The following is a 26,093-nucleotide window of genomic DNA, read 5'->3' on the forward strand; positions in this document are numbered from 1 at the left end:
TCTGTGGAAAAGATTTGTCCGATTGTTCTCAGTAGGCAAATGAATTTTCAGATATCTATTGAATTTAGATATATGAATGTAAATTTAGTCAATACAATTTACCCAGATAGAAAATTATGTTGAATTTTGGATTATATATTTCTAATAATGTCGATTGATATAGTCCATACAGTCTTTGATCCATATTGTCTTTCGAACAAGTTTCCCAGCCTTGGGTCTTTGGTCAGCTGTACGACAAGGGGGAGAAACTGTAGAATTAAGTAAGTAAGAAGTTCCATTGCTCCATAGTATGCAGCCATTAATTGTTAAAGCACTTTGACGATTTATAGCCCTGATGTGAAAAGGGATTCCGTGCCAAGATACAGAAAAATAATAACATCTGGCATTTGATCGAATTTTCGGTACTCTGATTTGTACGTTGTAACGTTACGTGCTCTAAAAGATACGATGCACGAACAAGCAAATTTTATGCTTAGCGACATATCTATTTTGAAAGCAGGGAAGAGGTGAGAGAGGAAGGGCAAGTCCTTGGCATAACATTGTTGTACTGGCGTAATATTAGTAATTTCTGAAGAAAATTACTATTGTGCGAATTTTGGGATTTTATATGATTGATTACAGCTCAAGTGTTGCGTGGATTAAAACAGACGAGAAGCTATGATAAGGTAATTTACCGGTGTCGAAATTTTCTAAAGATGAATGAGACCCGTATGGTATTTACCTGATTGTATTTTCTAAATTGATTGGGTCAATCCCTGATAGTATACAAGAACATAGCTTTGTTTACGTGGTCCAATCTCGCTCTCCATGTACCGACCCTAGTCTTAATTTTGTTTGGTCTACAAAATAACAATGTAACAATCGGCACACCTGGGGTATAATGATAATTAATGGTCCCATCCAGCAACAATTTCTTCCAATTCTCCCATATTAAACATGGAATAGATTGCCAACAATCCTGTATATATATATTCAAACTAGTTTAGAAGAATATTGCATTGTATTCATTTCGGTGGTTAACTATTCTTAGACAAGCATAACCTCTGGCTCTGGTAAAAATAGTGATAGGTAATTTAAACTTTTGGTGAAGAAAATATTGTTGGTAATCTATCATGGTCTCAGTGTGAGACCAGTATATCCTAGAAGTGCTATCAAGAAAAAAAAAATGTCATCTGAAAATTATCTTGAAATGGTTTTCTGTATCCATCCATCAACTGGAACAATTTTTGATGTGAACCTGAGGAATGATGGTCCTGTTTAACAGAATCTTCACAGTTACAGTAGGTATCCCAGAAGAGGCCTTTATCAGGCTAGTACTTCCAGCTCAAAACTACTATCATGGCAGCAGTGGCATCGGCATGTGCAGAAATTTGTTGATATATCTTTGCCTTCTAATTGAAATATAGCTCCTGACCCTTCCTTACTTCCTCAAAGTTGTTCAAATTCAGTATTATTTTAATTGTGCACACCTACGTAATATAGCAATAGAAAATTATTAATTTTGTAAATTATAATAAATCAATGTAATATGCGATTTTTTTTGGTAGAAATCAATAACAAAAGTTGCTAAAACATGTTTTTTTAATTAACGAAGTTGCGGCTGTTGAATATGCCATGTGGGTCTTACTAAATGCTGTCCAATTCTAAATTAAGCCATCTTTTTTCATCATAAGGCCTTTAAATTGTGTATTATTCAATTTAAAGCAAGTATACCTAATTCTAGCGAGTTTAGTTGAAGATGTAGCAGCTTCATCAGTTGATTTTTCAAACTTTATGGTAAAATTTTACTTTCGACCTTTGTTGGAATATAGCAATACAAAATTAAATAGTAATTTTGTAAATTAAAATGTATGAACGTAATATGCAATTTTGTGTGCGGAAATGAAAATAAAAAAAGTTGCTAAAACAGATTTCTTAAGTAACGAAGTTGTGTACTACGAATGGTACGCCATGTTTGTTATGGTAGATTCCGACGTCGGAGAAATGAAAGAACGATAAATTTGTCTAAACCGAAGTAAAGTAAACTAAACTAAACTAAACTAACCTAACCTAACCGGTAAAATTTTACTTTCGACCATTGGAGGAATATAGCCATACAAAAGCTGAGAGAGTGGTTGAAAAGCCCGCCAACGTCTCTCACGACGACGACGAGGACCAGCCGGATGATATCTAATTTGCAGGTAATGATTTATTAAACACAGGTTAGGTTAGTTTAGTTTTAGACAAATTTATCGTCCTTTCATTTCTCCGACGTCGGCATCTACCACAACAAACATGGCGTACCATTCGTCATACACGACTTCGTTACTTAAGAAATCTGTTGTAGCAACGTATTTTTATTTTCATTTCCGCACAAAATTGCATATTACGTTGATACATTTTAATTTACAAAATTACTATTTAATTTTGTATTGCTATATTCAAACAAAGGTCGAAAGTAAAATTTTACCAACTATATTGTCTGTATTCGTAGCTGTGGTCGGTCATTTTGCAGAGGCTAAAACATAATTTCTCTTTGGTCAAATTACATGAAAATACCACATTTTAAAGAAAATGGTTGAAATAATTCAACTATATGCATTCTATTATACCAATAATACAATAGTAAGAAACTGAATAGTGTGTAGTTTGATCCATACTACCAGTGATCATAGATGGTGGGCTAGGCGAATTGTAGCTGTGGTCGGTAATTTTGCAGAGGTTAAAAACGTAACTTCTTAGATCATATTACATGGAAATCACACATTTTAAAGAAAATAGTTGAAATAATGCAACCATATGCTAATTTTTTATATAAAATTGTACATTTGAGCAAAAGCTATCATTGTTCGGGTTTTGTCAGTATTTAGTGAGTCGGACGGTATGTGTAGCTGTGGTGGGTAATTTTGCAGAGGCTAGAAACGTGTCTTCTCTTTGATCAAATTACATACAAGTCACACATTTTAAAGAAAATGTCAAATAATGCAACCATATATATGGAATTGTGCATTTGAGCAAAAACTGTCCTTGTTTGGGTTTTGTCAGTAATTAGTGAGACATCCCGACAGTTGAGTTGGACAGTAAGCTGGTCTTTGGTATCGGTGTAGATAACTTTATTAATCTTCAACCAAACTCGCTGAAATTAGGTATACTTGCTGTAAATTGAAGAATACACCATTTAAAGGCATTATGATGAAAAAAGATGGCTTAATTTAGAATTGGACGGCTCTGGGCGGCATTTAGTATGACCGTGCCATGTTTGTTTTCATAGGTACCAAGGTCAAAGAAATGAAAGGACGATAAATTAGTCTATTCTAATCTAACCTACCAAACTTAACCTAACCTAACGTATGTTATATAATCAATGTTTAGTAATTCAGTACCTCAAATTCTAAAGATCATTCAGGTCATCGTCATCACGGATGCTGACAGCCTGTTTATTGTACATCGGGCAATTAACAGACAACAGCGGAACCTCACATTCTCTCATAAAGTTCAAGGAAGCCCTATTGTCTTTGTACATACATATACCAAAGGCTTTTTCCCCTTTACACAGGGGGTAGTCAAAAAGAAAAAGGCATAGAAATCACTCCCACCCATTCCATTTCTTATGTAATCCACTCCCCTCCACCTTCCCTCCCTCTTATCTTGGCACCTCCTGTATGACAGGTCATCCCTGCATCCTGTCCAATGCCCTGGGTCAGAAGCAGTGTCGCAAGACACAGCACATCCACAGCAAGGCTGCTTCATAAATTCAGCAACCCCCCTTCTGTCCCCCCATGCAGAAAAGGAGATGGGGGGGGGGAGAAATCCCTTCGGGCTGCATCAAATTTTTCTCACACGTACTACCTCACCCCCCATTCCACCACATGCATCACATCATCATCCATATACAACCATTCTCCATTCACCCGTCTTCCATCCTCTCCCGTCCTTCCTTAAAAGATATTCCCCTCTTCCCCAAAGCCCCCTTCACCCCATCCATCCATCTCATCCTAGGACACCCCCTTATGTTCACTGCCTCCACATCTGCCTTCCATGCCTCTTTTACTAGTCTTTCTTCACTCATTCTTTCCATGTGTCCAAATCATCCTAATACTCTTTCATCAACCCTATCTCCCAACTCCCTTACCACCCCTGTTCTCCTCACCTCCTCATTTCTCACACTCTCCAGCCTAGTAACCCCCATCATACTTCTCGGACACCTCATCTCAAACACATTCAAACTCCTCTCTTCCTCTCTTTATGTTCCATGTTTCTGCCCCATACAGTGCTGTTGGCACAATCACTCCTTCATACAGTCTCCTCTTAGCCCCCATTCCCAAATGTCTATTCCTCATTACAATTTTTAATCCACCAAGGCATTTACTCGCTTCTCTCAATCTACGTTCTACCTCCACCACTCCACCCTTTCTTGCCACATTTGCACCCAAGTATCAAAAACTATCCACTTCCTCCAGCCGCTCTCCCTTAATGCTCAATTCCAGTGTGCTTCCACTTTCACCCCTTGTACATCTCATCACCTTACTTTTACTGACATTTATCTTCAACTTTCTTCTTGTTCATATATATATATATATATATATATATATATATATATATATATATATATATATACACACACACACACCCCTCCACAGCAGTGTTCTAAGCTTCACTGAAGCCCTGCCAAAGCTGAGAGGAACCACTGAGTCACTATCTCATCCCTCAGTTGACTTGTTAGTTTCTGGTGATTTTAACCTTCTCATGATGGGGTTATAAGGAAAAATTGGATGAGAGATTGGAAATTTAAGACCAAGCCAGAACATTGCAAGCCCTAGTTTTTTTTTTTTTTTTTTTGTGACGAGAAGTTATACAACCTGCTGTCAAACAATGAAGAAATCATACACAGACACAGTCAGAAAAGAATTACTCAGACCACAACTTTATTATTGTCACACTAGCAAAAATTAGAACAGTAAAATATATTGTAAGGTCAGGACTATTCAAAAAGGGATGTAGAAATTGAACTTCAATAGCAAATATGTTAATCATTGAAGACCAAGATCTTCACTGGTGGAAATTTAATAGGAATGACTTAAATAGAACTTGGACTAACACCATGCTGGAGACCATCACATCAATACCACTGCAAAACTGCAAGAAGTAACATGTCCTTAGCCTATCATGCCAAGAGATCAGGAAATTCCTATAAGGAGAAGCAAGCTAGCTAAACAGGTCTTCACAGCTAACAAAGAGGCTAAATATAAACTCTCAGAAATAGAATATAGACTCGGGACTTTATATGAGCTTCAAAAGCTAAATAAAGAAACAAAAGTCATTTCAACCATCAAAATTACTCCAGTGCCAAGTTATTCTCAAGTGCATGTGGTCCCCTGATAACATTGTAAGGCCAAATTAGAGGTAACATAACCAACAATGTTCTTTTATCTTTTTCTTGACAAGGTATTGAAGGACATCCACTTCTCAGAGCGAGATGGGTACACCAGTCAATGAACTGAAACCTAACTAAACCGGGCCCTGGTGGGATCCCAAAAAACAGAGGCCATGGCTCGTGTTACCTATTATGGTGGCACTCTTTGAACTCGGGCATTAAATCCACCGAAACCAAAAATGCACTTGTATCATTGATATAAAGGTTCCAAGGGGATAACAGTGAACTGTAGACTTGTCACCCTCACCTAACAATGTCAAAGTATTTGAAAATATAGAAACTGGAGCTGCCAGTTCCTACAAGGGAAGATTCTCCTTATCACAGCTGTTGAACTACTATGATGACTTTAATCAATTTGTGGAAGGTAAGGCCAGAATTTTTAGATTTTCCCAAAGCTTTTAATGAAGTCAACCTATCCCTCCAGCTGAGAAACCTCGGTGAAAGTTTACCTTAACATTAATGAGGAAAATGGGAAGTCCGACCATAGTAGTGAAGAAAGTGTGTGGATCAGTAAAAGGAAAACGAGGGATATATAGCAGAAATAATAGGAAATAATGTCTGGTATGTCTAGGGATAGACTAGGCATAAGGCAGAGCTAGGTAACATCTTATTTTTAGTGTTAACCAATGCAGTGAATTGGTGTACCCATAGGCCTAACCATGACTTTACTCACTCTCCTTGGTCGGGTCAGGGGGTGGGGAGGGTCTGGGAGACAGCCATAGACCTAGGCCTAGTACCAGTCATGACAGTGTGTCTCATGTCACAAAGGCATAGGCCAATGTGGTGAACAGAGTCCCCCACATAGGCTTCTACGCGATATTTTGGCTTATAGTATTGCCACTACAGAAATGGGATGGACAAGGAATGTATATGTTGTATAGAAATTGCTGGCCTTCGGCCTTGTATTACATTTGTGTAGGTTAAGTCCATATTACGCCTGTACTACAGGCATTTGTATCCGCATGAAAGCATAACCTAGGCCTTGCCGAGCCATGTTTCGGTCAGGATGGGTCATTTGCTACTTTAGCGTACGCAGGGTGTGTATATAAGGATGCCAGGTTTTGATGTCCAGCCCAGTTCTTTTCTGTAGTCTTCACAAGCAGTGTGCGACTCAGGTCACTCTGCAGTCACTTTTGTGTTTAGGGCAGGGCTCCGAGCCTTGCCCGCCAACCCAGCCTAGGTCAACACTTGTGCTAACTAGAATAAAGCCACCAAACTCTCGAGTCTCCTTCACTCCCTCTGCACCAAAGCACAAGTAACATTCTCGTAATGTTATATTGGTGAATGCCGGAGTTTTGTGACATGACTGAACCCAGCCTTCTAATCTGGTTCATCAACAACATGTGTGACTCCATGGACATTCTTCAACCCTACCACAGTTGCAACCACCGCTGTGATCATCATCACAGCCTTCGCAGCTACAACCTCCTCATCGCTCGACGTCCCAACTACTTCCTCACTCGACATCTCAACTGCCTCCTCGGTCAACAGCACAACCGCCTCATCGCTCGACGGCATGATTGCCTCTTCACTAGATGGCACAATCGCCTCTTTGCTTGACGTCACTCACAGCCGCTTCCCCGATGGATGCCACGAGCAACACAGATTCGACATCACGATCACCTCTTTGCTTGACATCACTCACGGCCACTTCCTCGATGGATGCCATGAGCAACACAGCTCAACCTCATGGCCGCTTCCCTGATGAATGCCATGAGCAACACAGCTTGACCTCACAGCCGCTTCCCCGATGGATGCCACGAGCAACACAGCTCAACCTCACGACCGCTTCCCCGATGGATGCCACGAGCAACACAGCTCAACCTCACGACCACCTCCCCGATGGATGCCACAACCAACACAGCTCAACGTCACAACCACTTCCCCGATGGATGCCACGACCAACACAGCTTGACATCACGACCGCTTCCCTGATGTATGCCACGACCAATGCAGCTCAACGTCATGACCGCTTCCCTATGGATGCCACGAGCAACACAGCTCGACCTCACGACCACTTCCCCGATGGATGCCATGAGCAACACAGCTCGACGCCGCAACTGCTTCCCCAATGGATGCCACGACCAACACAGCTCAACGTCATGACCGCATCCTCGATGTATGCCACGACCAACACTGCTCGACGTCATGACCGCTTCCCCGATGGATGCCACGACCAACACAGCTTGACGTCATGACCGCTTTCCCGATGGATGCCACAACCAACACAGCTCGATGTTACGACCGCTTCCCCAATGGATGCCACGACCAACACAGCTCAACGTCACGACCGCTTCCCCAATGGATGCCACGACCAACACAGCTCGACGTCACGACCGCTTCCCCAATGGGTGCTACGACCACCTCCCTAAATGATGCCACGACCAACACAGCTCGACGTTATGACCGTTTCCCCAATGGATGCCATGATCAACACAGCTCGATGTCACGACCGCCGTCTGCACCGCCTTTAGGGAGTTCACGCTTCCACTGACATCACTCATGGCCTCTTCTCCCGTAGCCACCGCTTCCACTGATGTCACCCACGGCCGCCTTCCTACTTGGACATCACGATTCCACGCTTCACATAGGAGGGAGGGTAAATGTGGTGAACAGAGTCGCCCACATAGGCTTCTATGTGATATTTTGGCTTATAGTATCGCTGATGCAGAAATGCGATGGACAAGAATATGTTGTGTAGAAATAGCTGTACTACAGACATTTGTATCCACATGAAAGAACAACCTAGGCCCTGCCGAGCCATGTTTCGGTTAGGATGGGTCTTTTGCAACTTAGCATACGCAGGTGTGTATATAAGGATGCCAGGTTTTGGTGTCCAGCCCAGTTCTTTTCTGTACTCATCACAAGCGGTGCGCGACTCAGGTCACTCTGCGGTCACTTGTGTGTTTAGGACAGGGCTCCGAGCCCTGCCTGCCGACCCAGTCTAGGTCGACACTCGTGCTAATCAGAATAAAGCCACCAAACTCACTCAAGTCTCCTTCACTCCCTCTGCACCAAAGCACAAGTAACATTCTCGTAATGTTACACCAACAACACAGGCCATAACTTGGAAGTGTTGGCACATAACCCCATGATCTATCATAAGGGGATTAAGGCCTAGGCAGCATGTCATTTGTATAGGCTGTCATGAACACTTTGTGAATCTGCACAATATGAATATTAAAATGTGCAACATGAATAATGAATTCATAATTGGGTGCACATATAAATACATTTGACATGCACACATTATGAACCTAACCTAACCTTTTTATGAATCATCATGATATGTGCATGTCAAACTTATTCATTATCTCTGCTTCCAATTATGAATTTGTTATTGGTGCTGCACATTTTATGAATATTCATATTCTGTGCCAATTCATAAAATGCACATTACATTGGCTACTTGGGCCTATTGGCTGTGGGGGTGGGGTGTTTTTGTGTGCCCAGAATGTCCCCAAAGTTACTCTTCAGAATCATGAATTAGACCATGAGAGATGACGAAAAAGTTTAGGTAGACTTTTGCTACCCTGGCAAGAACTGAGAAACCGACACGTGTATAGCACTCCTATATCCAAAAAAGACATAACTTGGATGAATATATGTAGCTGAAATTGGCATACAACCTTGAATAAGGATTTTTTTTTACTAAACTTGTAATTTTGAGGTACAAATATGAAAAATCTTTTAAATGATGTAATCAGACAAAAACCCTGTAATATGCCTTGTTGAATATCCTGCAGTCTTAGAGGGAGGGACTTTTATACTGTATAAAGGAACCTTCTGCATGGAAATTGTTGTATTTATACATGTTTGGATACTATATATTCCAAGGAAGGCCCCCAAAACATCAGAAATATGATAGGGGCAGATCAACAGATGTTGGAAGCTTAAAGATGTGGAAATCCAGATTATTGATAGTGTTGCTTTTGTTGGTACATTCCTTAACCATTTTTACTCTTAGCAGCTACACAATAGACCATAATTTATTAAATTTTCTCACAGCTATTCTATAGATTCAATGCTTAACAATGGAGTGTGAATAGCAACATTCGACTACTCAAACGTCACTCTTCTACAGATTCCAGAAACTGTTTTTGAAATGCAGTGTATTCAGAGTTGAAAAATAGCATTTTTGTTGCCTAACTTCAGGTTTAGTAGCAAAAACATATGGGAATGGTCAACAATGTTTGATAATTTATTCTGCTTGGTGTTTTGAAGATTTCTTGTGCACTCTGACCTTTGAAGTGGCATTTGTAGTGGGTTCTGTTGACCATATTTCAGGAATGGACCTCATTTGCAAGACTAACGTACTGCATTTTGGCAGAAAAATGAACCATTGTGCATATTGTCTACTTGGGGAATAGCGTAAATATTGGGTATACACACTTTGAATAATGTTTGATATGTATATGTGTGTGTGTGTATAAAATATATATATGTGTGTGTGTGTGTGTGTGTATATATATATATATATATATATATATATATTTTTTTTTTTTTTTTTTTTTTTTTTTTTTTTAACTATATTTTTTTTTTATATTTTCAGATTTTCCAAAATGATTGCACGCCAAGGATTTGGTCTTTCACTGCTTGCTTCAATTGATAAAGTGGCCCCAGCTTAGATTACTTAATTTTACCATCACTAATTTGCTGTATCATTGCTTACAAAATTGTCTGTGATAATATTCATAATCTTTAAAGATAAATTAGTTTCAACCCATTTACTTACTACATCATGGAACCATCTAAACCTATTGAAACGGGAAGTGCATTTGGCATCCCAAAGTGGATGAGGAGGAAGTCAGAGAGGTAGGACCATACAGCATTTGTTCTTTAGCAATAAATTATGTGAGGTGTGTTGACTGTAATGATGTTTCACTCCCATAAAATAAAAAGGTTTTGATGCCTAATAGATATCAGTGACTTGTTTGTCCTGGTTGTCAGTGTACATAAGAGCAAGGTTAGCCATTTCTCTGTTAAATGTATATGCACCTGCACCTTTATATGTGATGTTGCATGCCCCACCTACTCCAAGTTGAGTAACATCATTGATGAATGATACACACCTACATACTGGAGAACACCACAGTGGTTGATCTCATAGCCAGTGAAGGAGGTTGCTGGCCATTTGTTTCGTAGTATTGAGTTCCAGGTCTCACTTCATTATGGCTTGTCATTGGACTGTCTTCGTTAGTTACTGGGAATCAAGAAGTAAGAATGGAGTTGTAGGATGAGAGGAAATAGTTTATCCATTACCCTGACTTCCTTACAAAAGGTCCAAGGCCACCAATTCAGCCCACAAGTTCACAATGACCAGAAACAGTCACCATATTTACCCTAAAGTTACTAGAGTAAGAAATGCGTTAGGGTAGTGTATAATTTGGTGAACTGAAAGTGGTCACACTAGTGTTAGTCTTGCTTCTCATAGGAGGGATTTGTCTAGAGGGGTTTCATAGTAAGGTGTTTGAGAGTATCTTGGAATGCTTGTTTTGTGATCAGAGTTTTAACGAGTTCATGTATGGATGTGTTGTGTAGTGTGGGTGATAAGTTCTAAATGCTTCAGTAATATGCTGCTGTTGTAGTTTGTTCAATTGGTTATGTTTGTGTGATGTAATGAAATAGGCAAGTATAGTTGCAGGCTTTTGCATAGAACTGAGTACTTATTGCCATGTGATGATCTGGAAAAAAAATTGTGTGAAGATATTTTATTGGGGCAAATTTGATGTATTCAGTTATTCTCAGTGCTGCATATAGTTTGTAGGGTTTCAATGTTTTCTTGATATTTTGGAACCATGTTGTGGAATGTAGGTTCTCAATAATTGCTTCTAGAGTGGTTGATTTTTTTAGGTGAGGCTTCCATTCTGTATTGTACTTGCTATGCTGGGAAGGAGAAACAATATGTAAATTAAGGAAGGCAGAGTAGGATAGATGTAAAATAGGGTGGTAGTTAGACAAAAAGTACAAAATAGAATGAGGGGGCAGTGAGTCAGGTAGAGAAGAAATGGTAGAAGGTGCAGATAGGCAGATGTTAATGAAGTAAAAGCAATAAGGGAAAGACAGGTAGAGTATTTCAGGAAACTGTTGAATGTAGAGATTAGGGATATATTGATTATGGCAGCAGGAGATACTAGGGAAATGACTGATTAGAGTAGAAAATGACAGGGCTATAGGAAAAATTATTACAAAGCATTGAAGGTGATGAAAGCTGGGTTGGATGGGTGTTGTGGGTGATGTCCAACAAGTGTAGGAACTGTGGTAGTAGATTGGCTACTGAGGTTGTTCAGTGTATACTTAATGGAAGGGAATGTGCCATGGGACTAGAAGAGTGCTTGTACAATTTAACTTAAGAAAGGGGGCAGGTATGGATATAGTAGATTTAGAGGGATCAATCTATTGAGTGTAGTTGGAATGGCATATGGGAGGATGTTGAGAGGATTAGGAAAGGACTTATAGCAAGGCAGATATGTAGTTTTTGGCAAAAGATAAAGATATCTTGGGCTTTTATGGATCTGGAGAAGTTTATGGTAGGGTAAACAAGAAAGCAATGTGGGAAATGTTGCACATGTGCGAGTCAGGAGGAGCTGTTAAGGGCTGTCAAAAGTTTTTACATTAGTAGATCAGGCGTTATGGTAGGAAACTGAGAATGAATGGTTTGAAGTGAAGGTGGGGATGTGCCAGGATTGTGTAATGTTACTATGGTTCAATGTGTACATGGATTGATGATATGGGAGGGTAATGGGCAGTGATTTAGAGATGGTGGGAGTGAAGCCACTTGTTGTTTGCTGATGACACAGCACTTGTGGCTGTTACCTTAGGGCTGATTGATTGATGGTATGCATCCACACAAAAACATATTCACACCCAGATCACTGAACAAGCTCTTCAGTATAGACTACCAGAATGTACTCAATCATCCCCACACCTCCAACATCTGCTCTACAGAACTTTTCAAGATAGGCAAGAACCACATTGGCACACAAGTCTTCAGGACACCATCCAGTTCTAGCACAGTATCAGCACAGGGTAGGACTGGGCAAAGGATCAAATTCCCCTAGATGCAGCCAAATTATAGAGGATGCTGATTCCTTTACTGCAGTAGATTAACAAAATATTTCTTCCTGAGCGACTTATGGGCTTGTTAGGTGTCCATTGCAAGTAACTTGGGACCTGTGGGTCTCCTGCAATAGACACCTTGGGTAACAGATTAATTGATTGCTTTCTTTGTTTTCCTCTCTTTAGTGGTTGTGTGTTTTCCCCAATTTTTTTTGTTTATTTTGTGGTGTTTTTATATTGTTGTTTTTATTTTGTTCTCCATTTAGAAATGATGGAATTAAATTATTCCATGTGCCTGGCTATGAATTCGCCCTTATTTTGTAGAAATATTTTGTCTTCATAGTAGATTTAGTTACATACATATACCAAGGCTTTTTTCCCCTTCCAAGGGAGGTAGCCAAAAAGGGAAAGGCATAAAAACACTCCCACCCATTTCATCCCTAAATACACTCCACACCCCTCCCACCCTCCTTCTCATCTGAGCACCTCCTGGATGACGGGTCATCCCTGCACCCCGCCCACCGCCCTGGGTCAGAAGCAGTGTCGCAAGACACAGCACATCCACAGCAAGGCCGCTTCATTTAATCGGCGACCCCCCCTCTCCGTCCCCCTTTGCATATAAGGCGAGGACGGGGAGAAATCCCTTCGGGCTGCGTCAAAACTTACTCACACATACTACCCCACCCCCCACCCCCCCGCCCATTTCTCCTCATGCAGTCACAACAAGATTTAGTTATAAAAAGTATTTACATTTATTTGAATTTTTTCTGAGCCCAGCAATATAAAACTGATGTGTTTCACCATATTGAATAATGCAATAAAAAGTAAATATTGTTTTTCAAGTATTGCATATAGTATGAAAATTTGTCATGTTTTGTTTTGTAAAGAAAGCTAATGTGTCAACCCATTAAAATTACATAATATTTTAATAATATTTGTAAAGAACAATCTGAGACTTTCAACACTGTTGTCATTTATGTGGCCAGTTTAGTTTTTACCCCTGTGCAGGTAGAATATCTCTCCATGTGTTCTGAGCACACACCTAGGTCTCTTAATCCAGTACTCTCCAATTGCCACTTGTGCGGACATTTGGGTGCCGGACATAAACCCACTTTGGAAATTGGTAGTGTTATGTCCTGGGCCATTCCCCAAAGTGGGTTTGTATCCTGGGCCCAAGTGTCCACATAAGTGGCGGTTGGCAAGTGTTGGATTAAAAGACCTAGGTGTATTGTATTTATGTTCACAAACTGTGTAGGCTGCTCCTGATGTCATGAAATAGAATTTTATATCATAATTCATGACTTTATAAAGTGGATAAATCTTTATTTTTCCATTTAACTTTAAACCACCTAAAAAGTAGGTGGAGGTAGATTGTAGATAGCAAATGCCTTGGGGGATTAAGAAGTGTAATGAGAAATAGACATTTGGGAATGAATGCTAAGAGGAGATTGGACATTTGGGAATGAATGCTAAGAGGAGATTGTATGAAGAGATGATTGTGGTGACAGCACTGTATGGAGCAGACATGGAACATAAGAGAGGAAAAATTGTAATGTGTTTGAAATGAAATGTCTGAGAAGTATGGTAAGGGTTACAAGGTTGGATAGATTGAGAAATGAAGAGCTGAGGAGGAGAGCAGGGTTGAAAAAAGGAGATGGAAGATAAGGCTGATGAAAGAATATTGGGATGGTTAGGACATATGGTAAGAATGAGTGAAGAAAGTTCAGTATAAGAGGTGTGGAAGGCAGAGGTGCATGGAGTTAACGTGAGGGGATGACCAAAGATGAGATGGATGGATGGGGTAAAAGGGGTGTTGAGCAAGAGGGGGGTGTCTATTGAGGAAGGAAGGGACAAGGTAGGAGATAGGGGTGAGTGGAGAAAGGCTGTGTATGGATGATATTGTGATGCATAGAAAGGAGTGGATGGGGGATATGTGGGTTGTTAGGGAGTGGTTATGTGTGATATTTTGATGCAGCCCGAGGGGATTTCATCCTGTCTTCAATGTTACTGCATGATGGGGTGTCGCTGATTTAATGAAGCAGCCTTGCTGTGGATGTGCTGTATTTTGCTGCATTGCTTCTGACCCACGGTATTGGGTGAGATGCAGAGATGACCTATCATCCAGGAGGAGCCAAGATGAGAGGGAGGGAGGGGTGGTGAACGGGGGTGGAATGGGTGAGTTTGCATCATGCCTTTTGACTTTGGTTACCTCCCTTTTAAAGGGGAAAAAAGCTCCTGATATATGCATGTATAAACTACCAACATTACATGGATGAAAAACAAGGTTTGTTTTTATTATACATGTCTGGAATGATATATCTCAATTTTGTATGCAGATGTTGGGAGGTAGGTGTATCTCTTGATGCAGATTTGCATGTACACAGCTGCTAAGCTCATATATACCCTTGTAGTGAAGTGTTAGTTGAAAGTGCCTTGTATTGCTTCTCTTAGCTTTTATTTACTGCCCTTGGCCAGCTTCTTTATCTTTTCTGTCCAGTTGTCCAAATTATCTATCTGTAGTGGATACACCAGGCCCCAGAATGTATATGGCATGAACAATATTGGCAATTTGTTGTTTTTATTCTTAAGAGGAATGTCACAGACTACAGTGTTCCTGGCCAAAACCTTTGATATCTTAAGGGCACAAGTGAACCGTAGCAAGTATGCTGAACATTTTTTAACAAAGTAATAGCTATTTATGTCTGGATTTGAATCATGAAGAATAGCCAAAATAGACTAAATAGACAAATCTGAGCTTTTAAACGGGGTCCTAAAAGGAGCGTCCCTCACACTTTTTTCCAGTAATTGTTGCAAATTTTACATTTTAATTTCCAATCCCTTAAATTTTGCTATCGTATTTTGCTTTGCAATTCTGTTATGGCCATGTATTGGGAACAAGCTGAGAAAATTAATTTAACCATAGCTTAACAAAAGTGGTATTTTTAACTTGGTACACCCATTTTACTAGTTTCGAAATCGTAATATGCTGCAGGTGTTTTAAATAATTTTTAGAAGAGTTTGAATGCAGAGTAGCATTAAGAAAGGCTTTTTTTTTCACAAAATTTTTATATTTTTGTGGATAATTAATAGATTACCCACGATTGCAAGTATATTGAACAAATTAATATTAGTACACTATTTTCTAAATTATATATATGAAAAAAAGATTGCAAACCAGACATTTTTTAAATGGTTATCTGAGCTTTTAAAGCTGCCCTGCAATTCATACTTTCAGTTTTGTTTCCATAGTAACTGTGGAGGGGAGTCATGGACGAAGTCTTTTCTCTACCATTGATTGGTAATACAATTTTAGTACAAGAGCTTCACACAGAATGTGATGGACTTTGTCAAACTAGGTTGACAAGATTTTGAAGCCAGTTTGGCTTCTGATTTGTTGCTTGACTGTCCCATCAATACAGGTATGAGGTGGAAGACTTCATTGTGTCACCTCCATCTTCTGAAGAAGGTTTCTTCCAACTGCGCTATGGCCATTCTCACGGGAGGCGGCAGTCAACATATGACCGCATCGAAAGTGAAATACCATTGGAGGTGTGTTCAGGTTGCATGGCAAAGATTTCATCTTCCAACAGATGTAGAGTCTGTTAAAACTTTTTTTTTTTTTTATGACTACTTTTGAAGTCTGGTGCTAATAGGTTTACCATGAGCTAGTCATTTCTTGATTTGGTAGGAAGCTTTCATTCTGTGTGTTTGCTTTCTAGTGCTTTGCCTGTTAACTGCCACTAAGCACCCCCTTTTTCACCAAACCTTTCCTCAGTAAGTCTTTGTACAAGGTCGAGGGTCCCAGCTTATTAGGTTGTGATCTAACATGGCTTGTAAATTAAAATAAACCTGTTCAGGGAGGATAGAATGCATCTTGCCTTGTGACTGTATAAGAATGCTACCTTCCTTGTGGTTGTGTTACTATGCTTCTTGCCTTTTGACTGTTTTAAAGAGACAATACATGGTCAATGTTTATGTTCACATGCTTTCAAATTGTACAGCTTCATGTGGTTCTTTGTAGCTACAGTGACTTCTATACACAAACATTACAATGGGTGTTTATTTGTTGTAGTTGGATTCTCTTCTCTCTCTCTCTCTCTCTCTCTCTCTCTCTCTCTCTCTCCTTTCTCTCTCTCTCTCCTTTCTCTCTCTCTCTCTTTCCTTTCTCTTCTTACACTCTCTCTCACTCTATCACATAGGTTGAAATTCTTGTCAAGTGTAAGGAGCTTTTTGTGTCTTACTGTAGATGCTAAAGTAGTTGCTTGTGGGTTAACTATGTTTTCATAAAATTTAGTTTTCAGGGTGAAGGTATATAAGAAAAAATCTGTGTCGTTTAAAGTTGAAACTTTAAGGACTCCTCATAACAAAGTCCTGTACAAAAGACTGCTCACATAGTTATACATTCCTGCTCTTACTTTGTTTATACCCAAGAGAAGAAGTTTTCATAGGTACACAGAAATTTGTATTGTTGGTATCATGAGGATGTAGTGCTACACCAAATTAATGGATAGAATAATGTGGTGGCAGTTTTCTCTCAGTAGAAAAAACATCTGCCTTACTACAAAAAATGAATCCATCAAGCCTGTACATTTCCTGAACCCAGACTGTTCTTCCTTAATTGCTCCCTCTGTTCTTCAAATCTTTCCAGTTAACTTCCTGTGCCTTTGTAACTACACTCAACCATTTGCTCTCTGAAACTGCTACATTTATATTTTTTCCCTTTTCCTTTGTAAAGCAGAACTACACAAATTACCTTGTCAAATTCCTACCTCACTTCACATCTGCCCACATCTTTGCTTCCTTCACCTTGCATTGTGCTTTACATCTCTGTATCTCTACTGCTTTTCTAGTTCTACCTTGCAACCATTACTCGTATATTCACCTCTCTTCATTTCGCCATTCACTCCCTCTCCTATGCCCTGTCATTCTTCTTTTATTTGTGTTTCCTCCTCATCTCTCACCACTACCCTCAACTTCTGATATTCTTTCTTTTTAACCTTGTTTAATTTGTTTACTCCAGCATTTGCCTCCCATTTCCTCCTCCACTCTTCCTTCACTCTCATTTTCATTTCTACCAAAGTATTAGGCAATCATGTGCTCTCTCCCCTGAATACATGAATGACCAGAACCCTTCCAATCCTTTGAATCCCACTACATAGTCAATTTGTGCCTTCTCAACCACCTTCCCCTCCATCCTTTCTACATAGATTTCCAACATTTCTCAATTATAATTTCTACCCAACATTCCAAACCTCCCAAATATAGCCCATCCACTCCAACATTGAGGCCCACTACCGCCAGTACATTTACATTTCCCATCAAAATTCAAAATACACTTATTAGACTAAATCTAAAAAGGCTCCCTTTCCTCTTCATTTTTCTCATTACTAGGACTGTATGCACAAGTAAAAACCCACTTCTCCTATATCATTTTCACTCGTCAGCATCCTTGAAAACACTAAACACTTTCTGCACTCCATCTCATAACTTGTCGGCAGAGCCACTTCCTTCCCTCGCCCACCCATCACTCAATACCCTCCTACAAACTCAAATTCACCCCTCCCTTTTAACTTGGTTTCACCTAATTCCACCATGTCCATCTTCCTTCTCACATATACTGTCTGTCTCTTCCTGTTTACTAGACCCTCTTATGACTTGACTTTTCATTAGGAGAACATTGAGTGCAGGATCCCTAGTCCAATCACTTTGTCCCATTTAGTCACCTTTTATGACTCGTGGGACACAGTAACAGAATTATTTTTCCCTCACCATGGGGTGATCTAGTAAGGGTAGTTATACAAGTCGTAAAAGACAGGCTAAAGGGAATGGCATACAGGAGGAACGATTATACTTTTGTTCTACAGAAGTATAGCTTTCTAACCACTTCAGTATGATGACACCCATGTAGGTGTCATAAGGCATGAGTGGGTACACGAGGATGCCATTGTCTTCCTCTTGTTTATATATATATATATTATATATATATATATATAATTTTTTTTTTTTTTTTTTTTTTTTCTCTCGTGTGGGTGTGGAGTTTGAGTTCCTCCTGGATTCTAGGAACTGGTTTGATCACATTTTCTGTGTTTATTAGTGCTCAGATAAAAAGAGTAATACAGCAGTGACTTCATATTTTATAATGTAAGTAATGTAATGCAACCATTATAGCAGCCGATACTGCACACAAGAATTTACCGAGTAATACAGCAGTGACTTTATATTTTATAATGCAAGTAATGTAATATATCGTATATGTATAGCAGCCAATGCTGCACACGAGAATTTGACTCATACTGAAGTGGTTAAACTCGTAACATAGACAAATGTGTGACTAGTCCATAGGGGCACCCTGCAACTGTTCCAACAGATAATAGGACAAGCCATAGAAACAAACTGCCCCAAATGCAACCATCACTCAAAAATACACAACACCTCATCTTACATTGCCTGTTATAGTCATACACACAATAGTGCTGTGGGTCTCCAGCAGTAGAGATCTAGTGCAACAGATTATCTCCACCATAGAAGCTTGACCAAAGAGGTGTTTAAAGATTGATATAGGAGCTCTCTAAGAACAACTCGGTAATAGGTAATGAAAAAAATATATCAACTGATATGCAAGTAAATATTGTAGGTAGGGTTGATGTCTTGAGAAATGTATATCTAGTAATGAATGCAAAGAAGAGCCTGTTCAAAGGGGTCATTATACCAATGAATCTGTATGGGGCAGACTTAGAATTTAAGGAAGTCAAATAGGAAGAACCTAAATGTGTAGGAGATGAAGTATGGTGGGTGTTATATGGATAGATAGTGAGAAAAAAAAGATGAGACAGAGATTGTGGGTGAAAAGAGCTGACATATGGAATTGACCAAAGAAAAATGGGTTGGTTTGGCCATCTGAAAAGATTGAGTGAAGAAAAACTAGCAAAATGAATGTGAAAGGTAGAGGTAGGCGAGGTGAACTTGGGGTGGGAGGAGACTGAGAATGGGATGGATTGAAGAGAGCCATGGGTACAAGGTCTGTTGAGCAGGGGAGGTAGAGGGTAAGAGATGAATATGGAGAAAGGCTCTCAGTGGGTGGTAGATTGGCACTGCCCAAAGAGTTTTTCTGCTATGCTCTGTAATTTCTCGAGTGGATGAGTGGGGAGGGTCATCATGTAATGGAATGGTGAAAGTAAACCAGCTTCAGTAGTTAGCCCTGCTGTGGAGGTGTCCTGCTGCAGTGCTTCTGAACTGAGCATTGGGCAGAGACAGGAATAATCCTTCATTCACAAAATGCTCAAATAGAAAGGGCAACAAATATGTATTTAATGGGTGAATGGCATTTGTAGATCTTCACTAGAACACCCCCTGTATAAGAGGAAAATGGCCTTTTGGTATATGCATGCTCTTCATCTGTTCCCACTTGTCCCCAGGACTCCCCATCTTACCCTAGTAGTTCTCAGTAATTTTCAGTAATTGCACTTGAGGAAATTTCAGCATTTCTTTGCTTTTAGAAATTTTACTAGATTTCATTGTGGTGTAGAAATGTCTGTGGAATTAATTACTAATAGTAATAATTGTTGTTGCCTTGAGTTGTCCATATACCAAGGGCTTTTTCCCCCTTACAAGGGAGGTAGCCGAGTCAAAAGGCAAGTACCCACTCCACCCATTCCACTCCCACCACCCTTTCTCCCCACACATCTTAGTTCCTCATGGATGGCAGATCATCTCTGTATCATACCCACTGCCCAGAGTCGGAAGCAATGCAACAAGGCCACCGCACTTAATCAGCAACACCACCTCTCCATCCCTTGTGCAGAAAGAGAGAACAAGGATCCCTTCAGACTGCATCAAAATTTTATCCACACATAACTACTCCCTACCTCCATCCCCTGCCCCTCCCTTTCTTGCATCACAATATCATCCATACACAGCCATTCTCCACTCGCGTCTATCTTCTGCCTTTACCCTTCCTTGCTCAACAGCCATTCCACTCTTGCTCAGTGCCCCTTTCACACCATCTATCCCTCTCATTCTCGGTTGTCCCCTCAAGCTCACTCCATCCACTTTTGCCTTCCACACATCTTTTATTAATCCACTCATTTTGTCCATGTGCCCAAACCATCCCAATACTCTCTCATCAGCCCTATCCACCATCTTCTTTTCCACCCCAGCTCTCCTCCTCACCTCCTTGTTTCTCACACTCTCCAACCTTGTAACCCCTACCATACTTCTCAGACATTTCATCTCAAATACATTTAAACTTTTCCTCTCTTAAATTCCATACAGTGCTGTTGACACAATCACCTCTTCATATAGTCTCCTCTTTGCATCCATTCCCAGATGCCTATTTCTCATGACACTTTTTAATCCCCAAAGGCATTTACTTGCTTCTCTCAGTCTACAATTTACTTCTGCCACCACTCCTCCCTTTCCTGCCACATGCAACCCCAGATACCTAAAGTTATCCACTTCCAACTCACTTCCATCCTCTCCATTGTACATCTCATCATCTTACTTTTACACATTTTTACTTTCAACTTTCTATCCTAAACTCCATCAATAATTCCCTTAACCCCTCTGACCCTGCCACAAGCACAGTGTTGTCAGCAAACAGCAACTGGCTCACCTCCCACTTTTCTCCATTTTCTTTAACTATCTCCACTCCCCTGCCCATTACCTTCAACTTTACCTTACCTCCCATCCATATACAAAATGAACAGCCATGGTGACATGACACATCCCCGTTGCAGCCCCATCTTTACTTCAAAGCATTCACTCTCTTCATTTCCAATTCTTAGTTGTACTGACTTGAATCCCTGAACTCCAAAGTGATTGGCAGTGTTCTTTGGAATCCTCCATACAGGATTTTGGGTAAGTTATGAATTTATACAAATTGATGTTGGGCAGTGACATATGGAGCTGGCCTGAGATGATACTGTTACAGCAGAAGGAAGGTCAGAAAGTGTAGTCACACTGAGTGTGACAAGATTAAGCATTAACCTCCTAAACAAGCCTTTGGCTCCAGCATGTGGCAAATAGCCACAAACTTCATAAATTCAATTCAATTCCTAAACAAGGTCTACATGTCATTTCCTTTTTCCATACCTAGAAATTTGTTCTATTAACTACTTCCTTCTGGTCTATCTTCCCAACTTCACAACACACACATGCATGTACACAATCTGTACTCTGGCTCCTGTTCTCCCACCCATACCTAGTCTGTGAAATCAACCCAGGCCCCTACACATATGCAATGCTTGGGTGTGTCTAACTCAGCCTGGAAATGGTGGATCCTACGTAAGCTCTCTCCTATAATTTTGTGGAGCTGTGTCCTCTGTTCTATCACAATTACTAACCCATAGAACATACAGAGGAACAACACTATTTTTTACTACATAAAAACCAACAAGTTCCCCCAAAGAAGTGTCCTCTGTACTCTTCTTTTCATCATAGCACAAGAGATAATTCCCAAAATAGCTGTCAGCCTATGTCATTGACCTAGCTCTGTCAGGAACCCACTCTACTCGTACCAACAAACGGGCAGAAGACCATGGGTTCCATTTGTACACCTCAAAATCAGTCCCCATGCACTTTTGTAGATGACTGCTGCAAAGATGCTCTATTACCAAAATTTGGAAATGCCACCCTCCCAGTGGTAGAACATGTCCAATTTCTAAGCATGATCCTCAACCAAACGGGGGGTGGGGAGTCTAACAGAAGCTTGCCACAACTGACTGACTGCCCTCCCAGGAGAGTCTCACTTCCCACTGTGTGGGAGTGGGATAGTGAGGTCCTCAACAGTCGTCACTAGACTCCACACTGAAACATTTAAAAGTATTTTGCATCCAGACTTGTAATCTAAAACTGGTACTCTCACAAGTTGGGGAGTAGACAGTCTCTCAACTCTACTAGGCCATCAAACAGGATGTCAGCCTTGCTCCTCCACTACACCCACAGCCCTTCAAATATTTGAACCCATATGATCCCTTGGCCTATGCCTCAAAACAAGTGACTTTTGCAACATTCCACTAGAAATCTCATAGGCAGAAAGCAGCTAAACACGCCCTGGACATCCACCAAACTACACCACCCCATGATGTGACTAAGTTATCTTTACCACTGTACTTGTGTAAAACAGAGTACAGTACTTGTATATTTGGAATAAAATGCCATAAAAATTGGGTCATGCTTATTAGAAAGTCCGAAAATGCAAATAGAGCCCAAACATCTGACCTCCATCCTCCCCCTACATCCTACATTTATTTATTATGTGTCTCTTAAGCATCTTCCACCCATTTTGGATCTGTTGGGTACCATCTCAGTTTGGCATCCCTGGTAACAGAGAAACTGACAAGGCAACTCAAAGGGCAGCATCCCACTTTCTAAGCTAACACACATTACCAATACCAGTCCTTTTATCTGCAGTTAAACGTGATAAATGCTGGTAACTACACCCAACAAACCACCTGAAAACAGTCCAATGCCACATGCATTCTCACAGCAACATAACATTTTGAAATGGCATCAGTACACTGAAGAACTGGACTCTTGCTCTGCACATGACCACCTTGCGACTAGCAGTGACCATTCTATGTACCAATGCAAAGCTCCCATCACAGCATCACTATACTACTAGAATGCATGACACAACACTCCACAATAACTACCTCTTCACTAATGTACCCCATCAAACAACGATAACACTACACCAAATCTTGGGCAGTAAAATACCAATACCTCAGTCTTACCTTAATGATAATGAATAAATATAATAGATAAATCAGGTCAAAACAAACAAACAACTTTGTCCATATACCTATGCACTCATCCTCTTCATCAAGTTCTAAGCACAATCCCTTTTCCTCTTCTCTTAAGAAATGTATACCTATTAATGCAATAGTAAATGTTATTGTAATATTAGTTATTTATGCACTTGCTGCTTTGTTATAGGTCCAAGGCAGTGATGTGAGTGCCGTTCCCCTTGAAGGTGAGAGCTTTTTACTGGGCAGTTTCTCAAAGTTTGAGCTGTCGTGGGAGAAGCCAAACCAAACTTCATCTGACTCCACAAGTGACAACACAGTCAAACCTCTCATTGTGCTTCCGTTAAGATTGTCACAACCTTCAGGACCTACAGGTAAATACTTTTTATTTTCTGTATGTTGGCATTTAAGGAAAGTGTAGTATAAGATTCATCATATGGATTTGTTTAAAAAAAAAATGGGTGGCACATCAGTAATAAAGAAAAGCAGAGATGTTGATATCTATTGAAAGGAAAGTGATGCTAGCCAAAAGTGATTAAAAAGAAGCTGTTCATAATACATGGTCCAGAGTTTTTTTTTTTTTTTTTTTTTTTTTTTTTTTTTTTTTTTTTTTTTTTTTGGGGGGGGGGGGCACAGTGGAATGTCAGATTGTCTGGTGGAAGGGAGATTGAAAGTGTAGTGTTGAAAAAGATCTAAAGAGGGAGGAAGAAAAATACTGAAAGTGATTAAATTCATGTGAAAGAGAAAGGGAGAATATAATGTGAAACTGAGAGATGGAATATATTGAAAGAGAAGGAAGAAGTGGGAGTAGATGAAAAACAAGTGTTTTTAAAGTAATGTTTTATATTTCTTTAACAGAGAAGATACAACGTGAAGAGAAGCCCTCATCAGATATGCGATTGGATGATAATACTCCCACAGCACAGGTGTTATCATCCATACCATCCACACCATTAACTCCAATAACACCAGAAACAGAGTCAAGACTGAAGGGAGAAGTTGGCAGGAATCCCATAATCACTTTAAGTCCATCTATACAGAAGTGCAACGATTATCAGAAGAGCTTGTTGGAGAAAGTGTCCCACATTCCCTTCACAACACCTTTGGGCACACCACTCCCCACTCCTGGCTGCACTCCACAAAATTCACCCGTGTTCAAGCGCAAGATATCCGCAAGTTGTATGCCTAGTAGTGTTATAATGGAGGAAGACAATGAAAGAGGTGCTGCAAGCAAATCTCACTACTTCTTCACAGGATCTAGTGTCACTGGCATCAGCAGCAACACCACACCTCCTCCTGCTGCAGATTCCACAATGAATACTGCCTCCAACTTTCAGATGACTGCCTTACAGACACAGCAGATGGAAGCAGCTGCTAAAGCTGCTGCTTCTCTTGATCCAAGAGCCATGGGTACAAAAAGGAAAGCAAGACCAAAAGCATCCGCCTTGAGGGAAATGAATTTCTGGGCTCCAACATCAATGTAGAAATCAAGATGTTGAGGAAGAATCTGTACCTTACCCCTGACTTTGCCTACTCAACTGAGTAAATACCTTACCCCTAGACTCTACCTACCCAACCTCCCATTCACCCACACCAGATGATGAGGAACCTAGCACTAACATGTTGCTCATACTAGGTATTTGTGCTGAATTGACCACAGTTTTCATGATGAACTTCCAATTTTTTTTTTTTTCCTTCTTATTTTTCTTTTTCTTCTTTAAACGATACATTGGGATTGTATCGGTTGTTTAGTGATGGTACAAAGACAAGCATTACTAAAAGTGAATGTTGATTGTAAGATTAGACAATATCCTGTCTTTTTGAAGGCTGCATTACTCTTCTTTCATGTCAAGTTTGCTTTAAGTCAGTAAAGCCATTTCAAAGGAGAAAATGGTCTTGTTCTAATCTTGTTAACATTGACTTGTGTTTAAGAATTGTTATAGAGTATTTTTGGTGAAGAAGAATCGCTGACAATTTATCATAGGTTATGATTATATATTCAAAGTGTCGGGAATTTGCTTGATGCCCAATACAAATATTAAAACCTAGGAAATGTGTAGTGGGAATCAAGAAATGTTTCCTTCATTTTATTTAGTTTGGCTGTATGTGTATTTTTGTGCAGTTCCAAACTCGGAAAACTCCAATGTGGTTTTATGGTCAGAGTTATTTTGCTATTTCAAAGTTTGACATTTGTATATATTCCATGTGCTACAGTCTTTCCTTTTATTACATGTAGGTGAACACATTAATAAAATTGGATATTCTATTGATTAGTTATTTTCTTTTAACTTCAGTGTTCAAATTATCTTTTATCATGTTGGCTATAAAAAATTCCTTTTGGTTATGAGGCTCTCCATCCTTCGAGGAGAAACTGACTGCTGTCTCACCACCTGGTGCCCAAAGGGATTGAAATAACCAGGGAAGTGGATGCCAAGTGACCTAACATGATAATTCCTGTAACAGGTTTACTCTAAGCACCTCCCATCTGTCCATTTCCTTTTTCTCCATCTATTCTCCATTCTCTGCTTGTTATTGTGGTAAAGTTGCATGCAGTTGATACTCTAGGGTCTATATGGGGCACCCCTACCTACCAGAGCCACACATCATTTTGTCTATGATTAAGGAAAACTCTTCATAGAGAAATTGACACTTTTATACTACGACTGTCCCCCAACCCCTTGCTGCTGTCCTGTACCATTTCTCTGAGTATTCATTTTCTGCTGTGGGGGAATTCCCTGTGGTGGGGGAGAAGAATACTGCCACCAAGAATTCCACTTGGATTGTAAGAGGCGAGAAGAAAGGGACGGGGAGTGGGACTAGGCATCCTTCTCCTTGTAGCCACACGGGACAAAACTAAACGAAAAAGTAAAGGCATA

General features: G+C 40.0%; 1 protein-coding gene across 4 annotated transcripts; it reads left to right on the forward strand.

The window, feature by feature from the left end:
* The first annotated feature begins 106 nt into the window (after positions 1-106).
* LOC143036861 (uncharacterized) lies at positions 107-25,487 on the forward strand. 4 transcript variants are annotated; one of them, XM_076204718.1, is made up of 5 exons: positions 107-260; positions 9,966-10,228; positions 15,892-16,021; positions 23,408-23,591; positions 24,076-25,487. In XM_076204718.1, the coding sequence occupies exons 2-5, from the start codon at positions 10,155-10,157 to the stop codon at positions 24,699-24,701; spliced, it is 1,014 nt and encodes a 337-aa protein (XP_076060833.1). In that variant the 5' UTR covers positions 107-260; positions 9,966-10,154; the 3' UTR covers positions 24,702-25,487. The 4 variants fall into 4 exon arrangements, with proteins under 4 accessions (XP_076060833.1, XP_076060834.1, XP_076060836.1 ...); XM_076204719.1 differs by lacking the exon at positions 107-260 and adding an exon at positions 435-665; XM_076204721.1 differs by lacking the exon at positions 107-260 and adding an exon at positions 486-506.
* The last annotated feature ends 606 nt before the right edge of the window (positions 25,488-26,093 follow it).

The sequence above is a fragment of the Oratosquilla oratoria genome, chromosome 21, assembly GCF_046742065.1.
Source record: "Oratosquilla oratoria isolate Oo_2021 chromosome 21, ASM4674206v1, whole genome shotgun sequence".
Lineage (NCBI taxonomy): Eukaryota > Metazoa > Arthropoda > Malacostraca > Stomatopoda > Squillidae > Oratosquilla > Oratosquilla oratoria.